Here is a 21014-nt window from a genome sequence, read left to right as displayed (position 1 = left end):
TGTGTACTTGCCTCCACAGGACATCATGCCAATGAGGTGATCGGGTTCAAAGGGCTAATTCTCTGCATATTGGGTAGTTCCAAAGAGGGTACCAGGTCAATCAATGAAGGTTTAACTGATGCTCGCAAAATAAGTGATGGCGATCAATAATCAATTAATTTTTGCATCGCTAGTCCATTCCTATTTAAAATAACAAACGATCTGCTTTAAAAGACCTACTGTATATTGAAGGCTCATCAGTCTAAAATACCCATGTATAGTTCCTTTTTATACCTTAGACACCCACTGTCTGAAAGGAGTTCTTTAGCTTTCTTTGATACACGTTTGACTAACTCCCATCTGTAAAACACCTGCTTAAATGCCAAGTGTCACCGGGATAACAATCAGTTAAGAGAAAAAATATATATATAACATGAACTTCATGAAAGAGAACTAAATCTCAGGCTTTTAAAATAAAGAACGTCAATTTTTAGCCCGTTTTTTTTTTTGCCCTTATCTAAGAGTGTCTGTTAAACCCTAGCCTCTTGTCAACGTGAAGCCTTTTTGTTTTTCTCATTGATTTCATTTTCTCTCCCCGTCTGCTGTGACAGGAGATAAACCCACTGACACAGTGGAGCTCTCATTCAAATACAGGCTTTTTTTATACAAGACTGACCATCTGCTCATTGGGGGAGAATCTTTATAACTGAATATGGTACAAAGCTACCATGCAAACACTCTCTTACAAACTTTGTTTGTAGATTAAAAACAAAAAGCTCTCAAATTCTTACTAGCCTGAGGGATTCAGTCCTGCATGTAAAATGGGGTGTAGCTTTTAATAATCTGCAGAGTTCAGCTCCCACATGGTGCACAACGAGACTAGTCCAATCCTCCAGGATAATAATAATAATAATAATAATAATAATAATAATAATAATAATGTGTTCCAGTATGCAGCTACAGTAGGGGGCTTTACTATCTGCTATAATGATAGCAAAGCTCCCTTACAGAAGGGAAGGGATTATCTACAGGTGAATAAATGGAGTCTGTTTATTCTCTAGACAATAAAACCTTGCTTTAAGAAAATAAACACTGCATGTAAACACTATGTAAAAGCACCCTCATTGGCCACCCCCTATTAAAACCATTGTGTTGGTCCCTACAATGGCCTTGTTAGGTAGCATGGTATTTTTGTTCCCTCACGAGCTGCAGTACAGACTATTAATGAAAAATCACTCCCAGGCACAGTCTGGCTTGGTTTTTGTTAGTGTTGTTCTGAAAACCAAGAAAAACAATTGAAACAGTTGGAAAAGGTGTCCTCAGGGTGAGTACAAGATGAATGCATATTGCAGGCTACAATACTTTGTCTACATGTCTACTACGTACCATGCTGTGTAGCCATGGTGCCCACAGCTGACTCTGGCAAGGAACTTCCATAATTTCCCTTGCCACTGCGCTGTAGCAATACGGTCAAGTGATGATAAACCAAACCGAGTCAACTGTGGTTTAGGGAGGTCAGGCTGGAAGAGAATCCCGCTGCATTCTAACAGATCTTTTCAACCCTGTTGATTCCACCCCCTGGAACGGTATCTACTGTAACTGCAAATTCACACACATGTCTGCTGGCACAACCATCCACTCGCAGCAAACAACCAAACCGATCTGAAATACTGCAGAATTCCCACTTCAAGATAAATGAATTTGTTTTAATAGAGACAGACGAAAAAGGCAAACACAAAAAGACTCATTAGGCAGCCGGCGCAGTCCCGGGACAAGAATTTAAACAGGAAAAAATGAGCCGAGGACACACGGTCGGGGAGGGGAAAGAAAGAGAAGGCTTTGGTTAATTTAACAGGTTTGCTGCTGTCTGCAGCAGGGGAGTGCGTTTGTGTTAATTATTAATGCAAGCAGCCCTGTTTAGGGCTCTGGATCTAATTTAGTCTGCTGCGGGGCCAGGAGGTGGCTGAGGCATGGAAACGCAAATTGCCGTTTTCTTTTCCCCGTTTCCTCGCCCCCGCTCCATTGCTGTATCCACACACTGACTCTCTCTCCTACACAGCCCTTTTGTGTCTGCCACCATTACAAACGGATTCACCTTTCCTCCTTCACTTCTACTCAGCATTCTTCCCCTGCACACTTACTTACTCCCTCCTCCTTGTGTGCTGTTCATTTTTCTATTTACCACATTATAGCCTAATTCACTTTTTATGCACAGTGGTACATTGGCTCCTTCACCTGCTCTGGAAATAAGACTCCTATTGCATTGGCATTTCACCTATTACTTCCAGCTCGATTAGCCACAGTGTGTATAGCTAACAAGCTCAGGTGTGTCTTATTAAACTCCTAGTAAAACCAGGACTGGATCAAACTGCTATGCAATCAATGAGTGTCTTATTTCCATCCCTGCTCATGATTACAAACAAGTGGTTTTCTGACAATGCTTATTTCAACACATAACAATAAAATCAGTGATGGCTTAAATTCTGTAAAAGTATATTCCCCACATTGAAGGTAAAACTCATCAGTGTTAACACTTGTCTGCTTGACTTTGTTTCTTATTTTTTTTATGTGTGTTTAAGCAAAGTCAATGAAAAGTCAAATAATTTAAACAGATGCACAACCACAAAAAATATATATTGGATAATTGCAAAGAAGATGGCTGTCTGAAAAGCATGCAAAATATTGGTCTACAAACAATTAAAATGTGCTACATTAGCTTGAGTGCATTGGCCCATTTTAACTCACCAGACCACTTTCTTAAAAAATATCTTGTTATCCTTGAAATGGAAGCGATTGTCCCCTCTTGAATAAAAGAGGTGAAATAAGCCAGACTTCAACTACCATGCATGTTATCCATTTTATCCCAATGCAGAATGACTGGGTGGGATATTTCATTTCACCCCAAGTGTTACCAGCCTCGTCCTACAAACAAACATACCGAAGCTACTCCATCTACTTCAGAGAAGCAGGCAGTCATTGCAGAGAACTTCATTTAAATTTACCCAGACGTCATCGCGGGGGGGGGCAGCAAATGATGAAGGGATGTGTAGAAAGAGGAGGGAGGGGGCGTTCATTGATTGCGTTGCCTGAGCTCTGGGGATGGGGGCTGGGAGGGTGTTCAGAAAACAGACACACCAAGAACCAGCAGGTAGCAGTTAATGGCATGTCCCCCCAGGAAAAAAAACAACCCTCAAATAAGTCACCATTGGATGGCATGAAAAATAAAGTGGTGAAAAGCCCCTACACACCATGTATGGATAGCTGATTGAAATTGACATGAGGAGTGAGAGGTGTAGTCATTCAGTGCGGTAGAGTACAAAGCTTTGCAATCAATCGGGCCTGCCAAGAACATGCTGAAATTATACCATAATCACTGCCTTTACTAAACCAGTAGCTGAATTTACTTACTGGGTTTAGTAATTGGTTACCTTATTGGGCTTGCATGAGTGTGGCAGGGCTGAGGCCCTGCACATCGAAAGAATGTATTTTGAATTTTATTTGGGTTTTGTAAATAAAAGTTTGTTAAAATTGAAGTTTGTGTTAACCAAAGCAGGTCCGGGGTTAGAATCCCCTCCCTGGTTAAACGGGTGTGGAATGTGGCCAGGTGTTCATTGATTTACTGATTATCAATTAGCCCTGGCCACGTTCTATAAAAAAAAAGGTGCTGGAAAGCCAGTTCGTTTGTTCTACAAGCCTGGAGGTGAATTGACTGTGAATCCTCATGACGGAGTGTGTAACCAAGGTGAGCAACCTAAGAAAACCACTGCTTGAGATCATGGTGTGTGCACCAGGATCCTAGTGCTCAGCGTACAGGAAATTAGCTTCACACGGAAAGTCTGAAATCAGAAATGATCCGAACACGCTCAGAAATGTAATTACAGGCAGGTGGCACATTATTTAATAATGTTGGAATAGATGCAGGCAAATGGCTATTAGATATAGGGCATCACTGATATAATGTAAACTAGTGTAACAGAGCTGCATTGTGCCGGCACCTCTGGAAATTCTGCTGTATCCAAACGCTAACAGGATCCACATCTCCAGGGGCAATCAGGGTAATGAAAAGGCTGCATTGTAGACTCAAAATAATCCCCTCACCACAGGGAATGAATACGGTATCGTTAGGAGCTTCACACCTAACGGTTGTGGTTGCTGCAATGCTTTTAAAAAGGCATAGGTGATGTGTTTATGATCTATGCATGCATGACCTCCATCCAAAAACTGAGTGTAAAACCAGGAAGGAAAATGTTACATTATATTAGATTCAATTTTAGCTTAAGCAAAATAAAAAGTGGCACTTTTTATTTCCCAAGCCATACTGATCAAAAGACAGAGACATAGTCATTTCCTTCAATAAAACTTTTAAAATCAAGATAAAGAAAAACAAGTTAAGAACACTGTCTAATGACACAGAGCCAATATAAGCACATACAAGCCAAGATTGGGCAGATCTTTATACACAAAAGCTGTACCAGGGTTAGAAACCAACACCCATCCTGCACCTAGTTGGTTTCAGAACTCCCCTTGTTTCAGTACATTGTTGAAATGAGACAGGAATCTGAACAATCACGCCCCTGCTATATCTGCTCTGAACTGATCACCCTTATCATAGCGTGAATAAGCCTAACCTGAGAATTGTTGATGCAGTCAACGGACAGGTACAATTTATTGAACAGGGGTCCGACTGCTCAAAACTCCTGGCTCCTGATCATTTCAATAATATTCGAAATAATGGGTCATTCTGAAATCCAGGACTGGATGCAGCAGGGGTAATGCTAGTTCCTAACCCTACTGATAAAATAAGGCGGTTCAATATGAACGGAAGCCCCGGTATAAGAATGATAATGAAGTTGGCTGCCCACTTGTTGCTGCTGTTTTGAAGGATGCCATACATCAAGAGGTGCAGCGTGTCCCTTTGAAAATGAGCATTCTGCAGTTTTTAACGTGACAATGGAAACCCCTCTCAATATTAAGCCATCACCTGTGGTGGTATTACAGCTCCAGAATCCATTTGCTCATCTTTCCGTGCGACTGCGAAGCTACTGCTCCAGAGTGAATGTTTTTGGGGGGGGGGGGGGGGGGGGGGTTTGCAGAAAATGGTCCAAATTAACTTTACAAAATCAACCCTCAGTTTGTGGAAACTGACTCCTTTGAAAAAATATTATTAGTGGAAAGATTTCCGTTCTAAAGAGGCAGCCCTGTGTCTGAATCTGCGTTCTGAACGAAGGCAGAAAGGCCGGTTTTAAATATTGTATGACGACTTTATTATTGCCATCTTGATCATTTATGATTGCGGAGCGAGAGAGAGGCGAGTCCAGTGTTTTCTCAGCGCGCCGAGGCATGAGGCCTACACTTCCTAATGGCTTCCTGCATTTCACACAATTGTTTCCCCTCAGGAAATCTAATCAATACAAAGCACTCCAGTGCTGACCAAAAAAAAACAAGCACGACCATAACCAGCAAGTCTGAACAAAGTTTAAACCTATACCTACTGGAACACAACGCGAACGAGTAATACAGCAAAACGACAACAACATAATTATTATTATTATTATTATTATTTATTTCTTAGCAGACGCTCTTATCCAGGGCGACTTACAATCGTAAGCAAATACATTTCAAATGTTACAATAACCTATCCCACTATGGAGGTTGAGTTGCAACTGAGGTAACCTACAGTACTCATGAAACACATCAGTAAGTTTATTTATTATATTATTATTAGTTGTATATGTTATCTGAATCCCAATTATCTGAACACCTCGGTTATCCAAACGGCTCCTTGTTAACCCGTCTTCTTGTGTGCTGAGCCCTTCTGTGAGGTTTGCAAAGAAAATGCTCAATTCAGCCCTCAATCCCAGGTATTTACAGAGCAGTGCAGTGCTGTAGGTTATATACTTACAGGTAAAGGGATGAATGATATATTTTTAGGAGGTTTCTTTCTTTCATTTTAAAAATGTCACAGTCGATGATCAGAACAATTTATCCGAACGCCCCTTGGTCCCAATTCGTTCATGACATGAGTGTAGTGCATTGACTGAACCGAAGTGGAGACTGTGACCACCATCGTGATACAACTCTCCAGACAGCACCCAGCCAAGTTAAGAAGGCCCTGTGCATTCCCAGGCTTCCTCCAGTATGTGAGGGTGTGTGAGTGTGAGCGTGTTGCAGGGAGGTAAATCTCCTTATTATATATTGAGGATTATGGAAATAGAAAACAGTGAATCATGAAGTCTGCCGTCAAGACGTGCAACAACAGGTCACAAGTCATCTGTTCAGAGCAGCGGGGGGAGGGGGTTGTTTTGTGCATTGGGGGTTCAGGGAGGGTACAGGGAAGCTTGTCTCTGGTGGGTCTAATGCACACAAGCTTGACAGGGATGACTGATCACAGCAAGAGCAATGACACTATCTCAAGAGTCTGAAATGAAACAGCTTTGTACAGTTTAATGGACCTTTATTAAAACTACTACTTTATATACAGGAGGGGAGCTGAGGAGTTAATTTCTTCTTTTGGCTTTAGGTTAAAAAGCCAGTGAGAAACAAATGGTGTGACTAACTAAATACAAAGTCAAAATACAAAGTTGAAATAAGATTGAAGACATTTTTTGTGATCATTTTAGTTAATTACTCAAAAAATAATATTACTATAATTGCCAACTATTCTAACCAGTGGCTGATTGTGTTGTAATGTAGACATGCACTACCTTTAGGACAGTAACCAGCTGTCGCAGAACTCCAGTACAAAGAAGTGCTGGGACAAGAACACATTTTTCATATATTTATTTATAATCAGCTAGAAATAGATATATATATAAAATCACTCTACCTGTTACTTATTTGTCAGCAGTCTGTCGGCAAGGGTTCACAAGGGTTGAAAATGTCCCGCGCATATTCAGATACATTTGACTCTGCACTAGATAATACAACAAAACATAAACATTCAAACCTGAAATGCACTGCACTCTTAACGTCTGTTTAATAATTCAATGAATAGTGGTGGGGGAGGGGGGGTGATTAATTCTGTTGATGAGCTGTTTAAGGGAAGACAGACTCCAAGCGATACCATTAGGGCACACAGCGAAGGCACAGAGCACGAGAGAGGCAGTGCAGCCTGCTAGTTTACCTGCTCCCGCTGACTCGCTGCCAAGAAGCCTCATTAATGTTCTGCGCTAACAGCTTGCCTGTTATTTCCCGTCCCTCCCCCACCTCCCCAGTGGAAGTCCCTTCAGATGTCTGACATGCGAGTCCTGCGCAGGAATGCAGCAGCCAATCCGCAGGTGCTCCTGCCATTCCCTTTGTGTCGCCGCTCTCCAGGAATTACCTCTCGGGTCAGGGGTCAGGGTTCAGAGGTCTGGAGAGTCCCCACAGCTCCTGTGTAGCTGCTTTTGCTTACTCACGGTCAAGAACCTCCGGGCCCAGAGAAACTCCTCCAGCAATGGCAGGTCAGTCAGCACAACCCCCCCCCCAGGATCAAGGTGACTGCTGGACTTGGTTAATATTGCGGTGGCAGACTGTCGGATGTTACAGTGCAGCTTTTAAACCCTTCCCTTTCTCCAAGGCAGGGATGGAAATAAGACTCCTGTTGCATAGCAGTTTCATCAGTACAGGTGGTGCAGCTAGAGAATAAACCATAAAATCAGCAACAGAATTCAAGGAAGTCAAAAAGTGATCACTTCCAGGGACTGCAGCTTAGTCACTCGGCTGCAAGAACAAACTGTTCAGGACTTCACTGCGGCAACTTCTGGCTCTTTTCAAACCAGCAACCTCAAACTCCAGATCCCCGTTTACTGCATGTGCAGGAGAGGGGGAGGCCCTGGGGAGTGGGGTTTCAGCACTGCCCCTCAGGCATGTGTCTCAAACAATAGAGACTACACAGTTCTCACTCCTACAGAGCCAGCCCCCTGGGCTTCTCCAGCCAGAAAACCAGCCACAAATAAATAAAAGCCAGACCACAGTGTCACATTACCTGCTGCAGGTCTGGCGCACAACAAAGCAGTGATGGATGAAAGAAGCAGCGGGAAAACGTCCCTCTAGTGTTTGGCTGAGCTGAAGCACTTTGCTCTTTTCTTAACGCAGAAGTATTAGCATGCCCGGTAGCTATGACAATCACCTCTTCACGTCAAACTATATTGTTGATGTGGGCTTACTATGGAGCGTTGTGCAATAACTGTATACATTTATTGGCAACTGGCATTTCATTTCATGCTTACTTTATTTTTTTCCCCAGGAAAGGAAAGAACCCTTGAGTATCATTTGTTGGTTATAAAATGTTATCGGAGTGACAATGGCACTGGCTACAGACAGGCTCCATGAGCTTCCCCTGCACAGCTCTTACTAGAACACCCCCTGCCATTCAGTTCTGGGGACAGTTTAAATAGGCATAGAAAGAAAATGGCCTTATGCTATTTACTTACTACGGTAGGCTTTAAGACAGGTACTGTCAGTGCATTTAAAGAACATTTAAGGGGGGGGCGGGATTAAAGTAAATGAAAAGTCAATAAAAAAGTTCAAATATTGTACCATTATCCCACTGCTTGAAGTTACACAGTTAGAACTAGGCAGAGTACAGTCGTAGGGCTATGAAAATCTCAATCAAGGACTGGTTTTAAAACGTAGTTAGTTAAACTGTGACAGTACTTGAGTGGAAATAGCCAGCTCCTGTAGTGATTGGCAATGAGAAATTAAACTAAGTTTACATAGTAAGCTGAATTTCATTCCATAGCTGTTAAGCCAGAAGCTTAGAACTGCTTTCTTAAACACCACCACAGAAACTTCTCTGACAGGCCTTGCTTTCAGATCCAAAGCTGCCTATGAAGTGTTGCTCTGAATGACACGTTTATGTAAACAACTTAATTTAGATGAAAATTAAAAACGTCACCCTAGCAGCAATGGGAAAGCAGAAGTAACACTAGCAGAGTTCTGTACAGCGAGGATAAACAGAGACAGTTCTGTTTTCTGATCTAGGCCAATGGAATGCAGTTGTCAATGACAGGAGCAACTCAAAAATAACAATTACTAGAACCTTCAGGACACAGACAGTTTCACTTCCCAAAAGCCTAACCAGGTGTGGTAGTGTGCTGAAAACATTTCCTGGGCCACAGGTACACCACTCCCACTTTTTCTTTTTATATAAAAATGCCATGACAACATCACTTAGGTAATTACTTGAAAAGAAAAGACTAACTAGGCCCATGCTAAAAGACAATAACTTTTTGTAAAGTAGGCCTATACCTGTGTTTGGCCATCAAATGCCAGCTCTTAAGCCAACTATTTTGATAAACCAACAGAAATAAATAAAAAAAATATATATATATATATATATATATATATATATATAAATAGTAATATCTATCTTAATATCTACTAAATTCCCCCCATTCGCTCATACCTCAGCAAACGGAATTCAACTTAACAGTAAATGGCCATTTAGATCAGTAATAACAGCCTGCTTTCACATCAAACGGTTCACAGAGAAAGCCAGAGCTATATGGAAAACAGCATGTTTGTATAGTAGTTCATTTTAGAAGAGGGGGGGGGGAGAGCCTAATTTTGCCAGCTCCCTCCTTTGCAAAACACAAACCCAAACAAAATCCATCTGTGACTGCCACATTTGAAGTTGAATTTGGCAAATTAATGCAAGCATAAAGGTACAGTGTTTTTTTTTTTTTCTCTTCCTTGTTAACTAGTTTATTTGGCTTGGGCGCCCTCAGTTAGGGCAGTCTTCTCTAGGCTGTGTTGATAAAGAGGCAGTCCACGCACTGGAGGACACAGATCCCTCTGTTTAGTGCTGCCAAGTGCTACAAGCAGAGCTGGCCGACCCGAGGTTTGTTTGAGCAGCTCACACAAGACTCCCTCTGTAACCCTCTTCATGTGTGTGCGCCTCCTGTCTTGAAATGGGCCTTTGATAGAGCGTGGAGAGAAGAGAAAATGAAAAGGGCAGAGAGGGATCCAGACTGCCTCAAGATGTGTGCCTGGCAATGAAAAGCAGTGCAAGCAACAGTACCTGCTTGAGAGTTCAGTGAGGGAAAGACAAAGCACTTGAAAATTATGTGTGTGTGTGGAGTTGGGTAAAGGAAGTAGGTCACTGGGCAGCCCTGGTTTTTAGGAACAGAAAGCAGTAACCCATCAAAAGCTTTCTTATTTACTAAGTGGGTCAGGGTCAAATCGGTTCATATTAATCTGTGTCTCATTTGGAATCATACAGTGCCCCAGAACCTGGGTGGCAACGAGGAAAAGGGGGGGGGGGGGGGGGGGTTGTTGTGTAAACAGTATTCTCTAGCCTTGAAAGCCTGCCCATGCCTCTGTGTTGCCCCCTTTTGTGTGTGTGTGCATGTGTTTTCCATATTTGGCTTGCCATACAGGAGCAGAGAAGTCTTTTAAACTGCATACAATTCCAGTTAGTTTGATGATTTATACAGGATCCATTACAATTCCAGTTAGTCTGATGATTGTACATGACCCACTACAATTCCAGTTAGTCTGATGCTTGTACATGACCCATTACAATTCCAGTTAGTCTGATGATTGTACATGACCCATTTGGTTTGTCAGGTTTGTAGCTCAGCAGTGAATGGTTCACCCTCATGATACATTAATGGCAGGGAGTTCTAAAGGAGATAACTAATGAGCAGTCAGTCTGAAATATAATTTCCATAAATCTTAGGTAACAGGAGAAGGGGCCTTGGGCCAGACAATAGGTTAGCAAGCTCGTTCAGTGTGGGACTATCGAGGATGTTTGCTTGTGTGCATTTCAAAATACAAACAGCCGTATTAACCTCTTCATACACATGTCTAAAAAAATGGCTTTGAAGAAATGTTAAGAGCACCAACAGTGTCAGTCTAAGTATTTTTACAAAATAAATTTAAATAAAAGGGACTTTATTTAAATGAACCCTCTGCGCTACACTTTACCGTGCTGTGGTGGTCTATCACACTTCCAAAACCCCAGAGTCAACTGACAGTATGCAAGAAAGATATATCTCTGTAGCACAGCAACAAATAAACAAATTAAACAGTTCAAAACTGGTATACAAAGAGGATTTGAAATAAATGTGCTGTGCTGAAACTTGGCAAGGACATTGTTAAGCACTAACTGTGAGAATCAAGGGATTTAAAAGAGCTTCCTGTCTGTTGGAGGGGGCTGTATTTTTGCCACACTTCTTTTGTGGATAAACTACATTTGGGACTGTCAGCATGTCGCAGTAAGTGAAACATTTCCATTTTACAGACTCTGACAAATGAAGCTACAGCAAGAATAATTTGTGTAACGGTGAGCTCACAGACAACAGGCCTATTCAAGCAATGGTCAACAATAAAAAGCTAACTCATGAACAGGAACTCTTGCACTGCCCTTTAGTGAAAAATACTGGAATTTCATTAGAAATGCAGCAATATTGTGCTTTGTCATTTTACAAAGTACAGCTACTGTACTGAGATCCAATAGTATTAGTTCATTGTATGACTAATGTACATGCTGTCTCCTCCATACCCATAGCACCCCAGCCCAACCAGCCCCCACCAACACAATCCCACATTCCTCATCTCTGTGAACCGCAAATATTATCACACACAGGTTCAGAAGCCCACCACCCCTATCCAGCCAGACTTAGTGTTTCACTGTCAATCACAAACCCCATTATGAGAAGCTGTTTATTTAAAAGTACTAAAAATGCGTGAGAGACTACATGTGTACGGGAATTCCTTTGAATAAACAGTGAATATTAAAAAACCTCACGCTGTACACACACACAGAGGCCAGCATCTATATTTGCCATGCATATTCTAAAATGCTAAAGATTTAACACTTGAACTGAGAATTTGAACCTGTATTGCACATGTACTGCAGTGTGGTTATTATTATTATTTGTTTATTTAGCAGACGCCTTTATCCAAGGCGACTTACAGAGACTAGGGTTTGTGAGCTATGCATCAGCTGCAGAATCACTTACAATTACGTCTCACCCGAAAGACGGAGCACAAGGAGGTTAAGTGACTTGCTCAGGGTCACACAATGAGTCAGTGGCTGAGGTGGGATTTGAACCAGGGACCTCGTGGTTACAAGCCCCTTTCTTTAACCACTGGACCACACAGCCTCCTCGTGTCTATTTCTGGTTAATGCTTTGCCTGGAATCATCAACGTTATACTGCACTGTGTTCAGTGCTTTATAACCAAGCCATGCAGCAAGACTGAAATGCTAAAACGAAACATTTCTTCAGCACAGGGGTGGGCCTGGGGTCTGCATTAGAGGTGTCAGTCTGAACTGAAGTGAAGGGAATCTCTTAACCTGGGACACACTCAGCTGGGATACCAAAGGTTACATCAATAGACAGACCACAGTGAAGCCAGTTTTCTTTCTCTAAAGTTGTGTAGATATGAAATCCCCGTTTAGTAGATATCAGGAGACTTGTGCTCTCAGAACACGATGGCATTGAGGAGGACTATGGTGTCAAACGGTTAATGATGATGTCACCCCCCCACTGGAACATGAATTCATTGTTTATCTATGGGTAGAGAAGTAAGATGTGATATAAAAGTACAAAATCTTAACATTGATGGTTAGAGTAAGGTGAAAGTTCAGGCAAACATGAACTTTAGTGTGATTGCACCCCCCACTTAGAACCCTACAGGTAAAGATTCTGAAATTGATTTAACTATAGGCCACCAACAGCCAACTGTGAAGCAGCAGTCTCAGAGTTTTCTTGTGTGCTTGCCCAGCTGCTTATTGACCGAGTGCATTTTTACAGGGAGTTCAATGCATTCAAAGCACACAGTAAATCCAAGATCAGCAACAGAAGTCCTCCATATTGGCGTGTTGCTTAGCACACCTCTGAATCTCTGTGGCGTTGGGATACAGCATAACATTAATTGAACTGCTAAAGGCCACCCCCAATAATGTAATGCAGTATTATGCAGAACATAATTTCTGCATCCCAAACAAGATTTACAATAAGTGGCATGCGAAAAATGATGCGAAAATGACATGCCCTTTATTAGAAGTATTACATTAAAATATCACATCTGTGGTTAAATATCACACTTCAAATTAACTTGGGAAGTGCAGGCAGTCAGTGAGAATGTCGGAATATCTTTGTACAGTGCTAAAAATTAACCGCACAAATGATACAGTACTTGCAACTGCTGAAGAGGGCTCTATTTGTCACACGGCACACGGTTTGGAAAGGCGAAGTTCACTTCCATATAAAATGCTCTAATGGGAGAACCAGAGACCCATGAACTCGCTGTTCACCGGCACACTAAACCACAGGGAGAGGGGGGCAAAAAAAGTAATCTGGAGAAAAGGTAATTCAACAAACAAGAAACAGGCAGCGGCTAAAATCTGTTTTTATTCAAATATGGGAATTGGTGATATTGTACTTTCAGTCAGAAGAGCAATAATTACCTGCTGGAGGGAGATACTGCAGCAAGTGTCTATTTCTGAAATACTGACAATCCATTGATTTTTAATTGCCTAATTGCCCCTTTTTCAACCTGCACGATTCCTATTAGACTTTCAATTATCTGATGATTATAGCTCATTGAATATCGTTTGAGGCTTCGGGGTGGCTGAATTACAGGGCGTCCTGGTGCAGTGCCTCCGAAGGGCTGCGGTCAGCTTTGTTGTTACAGTGATGAAATTCTGTCACAAGGCCCGGGAAGCTTTTAACCTCCTATACTCCTAGTCTCATTCAAAATATAAAAATCAGGGTCAAATATTGCAATTAAATACTTCAGAGAAAAACAAAAGTATAAACAAAAAAATAAAAAAAATAAAAACATTTCAGAAAATGCCCCCTCTAATGCAGGCAGTCTACTGTATAGTCAAAGCATTGGGCTGTGGCTAGCGTTTACTGCAGGCACATATCCAAAAGAAGACGACACATTTTCAAATTCACTTCACTCCCTTTACAGGCCCGGCTATGTCCCTAAGACAGTTAGCCAAGGGCTATTCTGTCTGTTTTCTGGCTATTAGAATTAATAAACCAATCCAGAAGCTATCTAAAGCAGCTGGTGGCAACAAGGACCCCCCGCCAGCAGACAGATTTAATCCCGGGGAACAAAATGACAGCCGTTAAAGCTACAGTATCTTACAATCATTTTCAGTGTAATACACGTGATTCGGTCCTACACCTGTACCATGAGGTTTAGTGGCAGGCTTCTACAGTAATTTAATGTTCTAATGTAGGAAGGTACAGTAAGGAGTTTTATATATTATTACTTGCAGGTTTGCTTGCTTACATTTGTTTTTTGCATTGGAAACTGTATAAAATAGACATAAACACTGTTTTGCAGCACAAACAAGAAAGCAATTGCTCTTGAGTAGATTTTCACCACCGATTGACTTTGGTGATATTATTTATACAGCATCTACTACCACGGTCTTAATAAAACTGGATCCTTTGTACCATTCTGCATTGAGATCCAATTCATTGTGACTCATACAGTTTGGCTGGTCTGTCTTCTTTCTCCGCAAAGATTGAAATTATATATGAGGTTATCCTTGGCAGAATCCCAAATGACCTTAATACACTGTTAATTACCTCTAGTAGTACTCATAATCTCAGACTGTTCAATAAAATTCAGGAAGAACTGAAATTTAGTGTCTTGATACCTTTAAAGGATTAGAAACAAACAAAAAAAACAAACAGATTGAGAAACGCTTTTTTTGGCTGAGGCTCCTAAATTGTTTCTTGTAATTTGATAGACATGTTTGTATTGGTTGTGTTCCTTGTGTGATATGCAACCTTCTTGACCAGTTCTTCCTTGAAAAAGAGATTTTAATCTCAATGGGATTTTCATGACTAAACGAATGTTAAATAAAATAAACTGGGCATGTACACAGGTAAAATGTACTGCATGTATGTATTTTGTTAGCTACAATGACCCTTTGCTGTTACACCTTCAAACACGTCTCATTAAACAGTACAAAGCTGCTGCTCTGTATATTGTGTAACAAGCAAAGGGCATGCAATTTAGCTGAACTGCATGCATGCATCTCTTTCCATTAACAACTTTAACCAAGTCTTAGTTTTTTGGTAGCTTAACCCAGGCGATCACAGCGCTCTCTCTAAAACCATAGCTCAAAGAATGTAATGAAATCGCTTAACTAGGACATTTTAATTAGGCACACTGATGAATCAACAGCTTGGCAAACCGTGCAGTCATCCCCTCGATCTCAAGGAATCCGTTAGGAGATTATCACTGAACTTAACGAAGACATAATTAGTCAGCAGCTTGATTTACTTTGAACAGTAAGGTGAGCTTGGTGTTTGTGGCGTCATCCAGCTAATTTCACATTGTTTGCAGCATTTTAATGAACCAGAGAAGGCACAAGGCTTTTTTCTTTCAATGGCTTCTGAAAGAAAAGCCCTGTGCCTTCTACTTTACTCTTAGGACTTCTTTCACAGACCCTGATTAGCACCAATTGGACTACCTAATGTACCAATAGGTAAGACAGTCCAAGATTAGTACAGGTACCAAGTCAAAAAACAGCAAGTGCATAATCAAACATAATCTGGTACACCAGTAACCATAAACTGCCCCCCAGCAATCATCCATGTAGCATTTCTCATCTCTCAGTACTCTAGGGTGCATCCCTCCCATGTGACAACTTGATTACTTCCTTCCCTTCATACACCCAGTGACAAGAGACCAGCACTTCACTTAACAGAGTGGCAGCACTGAAAACAGCATCAGCCAAAAGGAAGGAGCAAGAGACAATATGTGAAGCTCCTTAAACAGGCAGTTCACACGGAAACCACAGAGCAAAGACTAGTGCTTGAGTGTGTGATTTGAAACAATAATATACAAGTGAACAATAAATTGTGGGAATATTTGCTAGCAAATATGAACGCTATGCAGTTGTACCATTTAACCCTATGAAGCATGCTGGCAGTTTGGTAAAATCCACAGTCGAACTGGCTTGAGGCCAGGGTCACCCTCCCAGTCATGTTCTACTCTCAAGCACATGTCGTTTTATTAAATCTCATAGAGGGAACACTTTTCTAAATGTCACCCACGAAAGCACCAGTGGGGCCTACCTGCCAAGGAGGTTTCTGGAGTCATGTGTAACATTTAATTCAGGGCCTTTCTTGAATTTCCAGTGGGCAGTTTGTGACATACAATATGTTCACTTCACAAAATACTTTGTAATGACTTTGAAAGCAAGACAAGGCAACATGTACACACTGTGTAAAGGGCACGCTTTTACAGACAAGGGCATTTCCAAGCAAGCTGCCCCAGTGACAAGACCAGCAGTTACACGGTTACTGCACAGGTTTTATAACTGCACAAAACCCTTTCATATCAATCCCCAGGACATTATACATATACAGCTATGGCTAAATGTTTAGCATCACCCCTATAGAATTAACTCATTCTGCTTCAGAACTTTGTATGAAACCTGCTGAATAATGATTACATACCGCTTTGCAGTTTACCATATATACTTAATGAAAAACCGGCAGAAATTGAAAAATGTAACATGAAATACTGTATGGCTTCCGGTAGACCTTAGCATCATCATTTTGTAGTGTCTTTCAATACATGACGTTAAATAAAAGATCTAAATTATGTTCTCATATATTATAGATAGATTTTTTTTCTTTAATTAATGTCTCAATCTTACAGTTCTAGGTGATGCTAAACTTTTGGCCATAGCTGTAAGTGGACTACAACTGCAAGCCATTTAACCTTGCACATTTACAGCATGGAATAAACCTGTGTGTGTGTGTGTGCGTGTGTCAGGGTGTATGTGTGGGAGGGGGGTGCTGGGTGTGTGTGTGTGTGGGGGGGGGGGGGGTGCTGGGTGTGTGTGGGGGGGGGCTGGCTGTGTGTGTGGGAGGGGGGGATGTGTGTGGGAGGGGGGGCTGGGTGTGTGTGCGTATGCGTGTCAGGGTGTGTGGGGGGGGTGAGATTGTGTGTGTGTGTGCGGGGTGTCAGGGTGTGTGTGTGGGGGGGGTCAGGGTGTGTGTGTGTGTGTGCGTGTGCGTGTGCATGTCAGGGTGTGTGGGGGGGGTGAGATTGTGTGTGTGTGTGTGTGTGTGTGTCAGTGTGTGTGTGTCAGGGTGTGCGTGTGCATGTAGTAATAAATCCTCTAAAGCTGTTTTAAATTAATAGTAGTAATTCAGGAGAGCCTGGACCCATTAGTAATTTGACACCCACGCTGCATGCAAAGCCCCTTCTCGATCCCCTGGAATCCGGGAAAATTCCCCAAGGAATCCTTCCCTCTTTAAGCTCCTTGTTTTATTGCTTTCCAGGCCCCTGTCCCCTTCCTCCCTGCCCCCACCTCTCCTCCTTTGTACTCCACTGCGGCCTGCTCCTGCTTTGCTCTCTCCGGTTTTCATCACCTTCTTGACTCAAAGCCCCGAACAACCTCAACTCCAACCCTCAATAGCAGCTGCCTATTTCACCGATATCATTTCACTTCCACAAGTTTATAGCCTGTAGCTTTTGTTTTGATGAGACTAGGCCTAAATAGTGGCTTGCGCCCCACGCTCTGCCAAGATTGAGTTCAAACAGCATTACATTCTTCATAAACAAACACCAGGAATAACTACAGTACATTTAAATATACAACATACAGCCCTACTGTACTTCACTGATACCAGAGAGAGACTGCTGGGTACAGCACTTTCTTTCTGACAAGAAGACAGCTGCACTTAGATACAGGGGCTGCAGAGTGCGTTTATTCAAACTGAAGTTTGTAAAGATCAAGGTTTTCCTGTACATACATGTGCTGTCCTTGTTCATGCCCCAGTATTCTACACAAAGTGTGATACGGTGCTGAATAATACTTGGCAATGCTTTATGTGCATGATGTAATTGTGCGTGCAGGCAGGCAGCTTAATATAATTTACTGTATAAGTCAATTCATCTTCAAATCGTATTTCACTCCAAGATCCCCCAATAACATTTCCAGCCTAAATAATCGCCAACCAGAGGGTATTCAATCTCAGTTGGTGAAATAACGGCGTCTTTGTTTGCTGTTGTATGCAGTTTCCCAGGTCATTCTTCACAAGACCCCACCCGCAGAACAATAACTGCATTGTAACTACACGTAAAATAAACAAAAAAAAAATTAAAATCAACAGCAATCATGTATTATAAAATAGACAATCGCGCGCCAAGACTAGACGCGGTTATCTGGCACTTACACAGTTAGGATTTTAATAGTGTCATTAATACATTCTCATTACAAAACAGACAATCATCTGATAATCTATAAAGGTATTGGGAACGAAAGGAACCATATCCAACGATTATAAATAAGTGCTAATTTCAAAGCAATCTGCCCTGACAATGCAATGAGCGATAATTTAAAAGCATGAGCAGCGAAACGTGTTGCTCAGATCAATATTGAAAGCACAGCAGTTACAGTATTGGGATCGTCACGTCTTAATTTCGTCTACCCCCACGACGCACACTGTACTAATAAAGTCCCGAGTCCCTGTGGAAATACTTTTGCCGACTGAATAAATTACACACAAAAAGTCAGAGGTCAACCACTTAAAAAAAAAACCCGCTCCGTGCTAGCATCTGATTTTTATTTACCATCGCCTCTTTCTATTCAACTGGAGAAACAAAATTGCTGTAATTACTTAGTTATTACGTTAAATTCTGTCAATTGTTTTCACAGCACCGTTACACACTGTAAAACATTGTAAATAAACAGTTCAGCTATGTATCGTTATTAAACGCAAATACAAGGGTGAAAAAAAAACGCTTTTGGAAATAACCCTGTACATGGACTTTTACTAGGTACTGAAACGGCAACGAAGTAAAATCGATAACCAAAAGCAACATAATGGGAACCTCGTTTTCACACATTATGGTCACTTTGCAATAAACTAGATTTCTCCTGTAAGTACCAAAATATACCTGTATATAAAAAACAACCATGTTTAATCCAGTTCCACTCTATAGTCTGTAAACGCAGAAATGATGTTATTTAATAATGTACCGTCTCCTAAATGGATCGCGTTCTCCGATATTCACATTATACCACACAAATTACAAGACCAACATCAATGTACATAACCAGAATATGTCCCTAAATATAACAGGCTGAGATTTAGGGTTTGCTTTTGAATAAATGTTATTACGTTTAGATTATCTAAATCTGACTACACAAATCCATTAAAGTAAATCTTCACTATCTCTCCGTAGTTCACAACAACCAAAAATAATATAGACCCCACGAGTTTGCGGTTCAAACTAAGTATTTATTTTGTTAAACAAAAACATGATTTAAATCTCCTTTTAATTTACCACACAGAAAGACAAGCCACCTCTCTCAGTCTGTGAGCATTACTCGATTTCGGAATGTAATGCACCCGTACACAAACCAACGATGTGTTCGTCTTACAAGACAAAAAACCAACACAAACTAGTGCAAAGAAACACTGACATACACGAGAGCCGTACTCGATGAGATTGAGCTTGTGTCACACACATTGCAACATTGCAGGGCACCACTGTTGCTAGCAGTACTATTCTAGCGTATCTTATTTGTAAACAAAACTAAAGATCGGGATAAGTAAACAAATGAGTCAGGTTATTTTTTTAAACAATCCGTTTAAATATGTTTATACATCTGACACTGCAAATTGACGTGTCAGTTATACCTTGCGTGACTGTGTTGCATTCCAATACTTAGCTGTGCAAACCACACGCATGCTGCAGCCAAATCAAAAACCACGTTTAATTGAAGTGCAACTGATTTAAAAGTCTCCGCGAAAAAATTGAAAAAAAATGCACGCAAACATTACAATATCGTAACTTACCTTTGTCTGCGTGCCGAGCCACGGTAGCGGAAGAAAGAACGGTGATACACGAAATAGAGAAGAGCAACCGAGCTCCCCACTCCGCCATCACTTTTCAAAAATAAATGTTTTTAAAAAATCCGCGTTTTAAATCCTCTTCGTTTACCGTCTCTTGCTCCGTTCCTCTCTCTTTCCTCCCAAAGCTAAACAGAAAAGTCCTTTTCACTTTATATTATATTAATCAAAAACATCATGGATCAGCTTGGTTTGAAGCTGGCCGGGTGAAACATGCAGTATAACTAAGGAGACCTGGGATCAGAAACACGAAGGGGTTCAATTTTGTTTTCTTGAATAAGTTAGAAAGGAAAGCAGGGAGATCGGAGTCAATCCATAACATAGGAGAAGCCGCGCTCATAAATAATAGCATCACTGATAAAACAATCAGGGCGGATTTAAAAACAAAACAAAACAAACCCAAAAGGACTTTAAAAAGGTGGGTAAACAAGGAGACCAAATAGACCTGTCTGAAAATCTGATGTGCCGCGGGAGACGCAGCCGCTGCTACTGCCTGGAAAACGGCAGCGTGGAAGAGGTCTAGAATTCTGTGAGCGCCAGCGGAAAACACGATCTGGACTTCCCGGGAGTTCGGGATCTGGATTCTGAATTCCAGAAAATGAGAAATCCGAAAAGCGGGATGGATTTTGCCTGGTCGGTGTCTCTATTTAAAATTGGGCGACATGCAGTATTCAAATATTGTACACAATCAAAATATACACATTGTAGGAAATTGCATTACAATTGTTTTTAATATTACCCAGTCATATTCTTAGTAATGGTGGTGTGTGTGTGTGTGTTTTTTTTTATAGTTTCTTGCTATAGAATAAAACAAATAAAATAATAATTTTTTTAAAAAAGCAATCAGTTAGTGTCAATTAATATCCCGCTGCATTACTTATACTACATTATTTTATATCCATTGTCTTGTCGATTTTTGCACAGAGCGCTTGAGGCTTTGTTATACTTCTGGTAGAAAACAGCTAAGTGGATGTGATAGACAGTTTAGTGATTTCGGGGTGGAAACGAATGAGATAGATAGAAAACGAGGACTAGGGTGATCTACGACCTGAGCATCGCTGTTGGGAGGAGACTGGAATTCGACAACAGTGGACATTCTTGTGGTTCGATTCCTTGCTCTTTCGTTTTATATTGGGTAGATTATTGTAAACAAGACTTTAGTGCGAGATTGAGAAACGCTTTGAGAACTGCAGCACCAA

General features: G+C 41.2%; 1 protein-coding gene across 9 annotated transcripts in view; it reads right to left on the bottom strand.

Moving 5' to 3' along the window:
* The window catches only part of LOC117964337 (neogenin-like), a 161981-nt gene extending 141588 nt beyond the window's left edge, over positions 1-20393 (bottom strand). For 3 of the 9 annotated variants that reach the window (XM_058994978.1, XM_058994982.1, XM_058994983.1), the window contains exon 1: positions 19762-20390. In XM_058994978.1, the coding sequence (XP_058850961.1) occupies positions 19762-19849 (88 nt within the window). In that variant the 5' untranslated portion in view covers positions 19850-20390. Of the gene's footprint in view, positions 1-19761 lie in introns of all 9 variants that reach the window. The other 6 variants (XM_058994979.1, XM_058994981.1, XM_058994984.1 and 3 more) reach the window with 3 other exon arrangements.
* Between the last annotated feature and the right edge of the window lie 621 nt (positions 20394-21014).

Source organism: Acipenser ruthenus, chromosome 21 (assembly GCF_902713425.1).
Source record: "Acipenser ruthenus chromosome 21, fAciRut3.2 maternal haplotype, whole genome shotgun sequence".
Taxonomy (NCBI): Eukaryota; Metazoa; Chordata; class Actinopteri; order Acipenseriformes; family Acipenseridae; genus Acipenser; species Acipenser ruthenus.
Note: the sequence above shows the minus strand (reverse complement) of the source record. Positions and strands in the feature narration are given on the sequence as shown.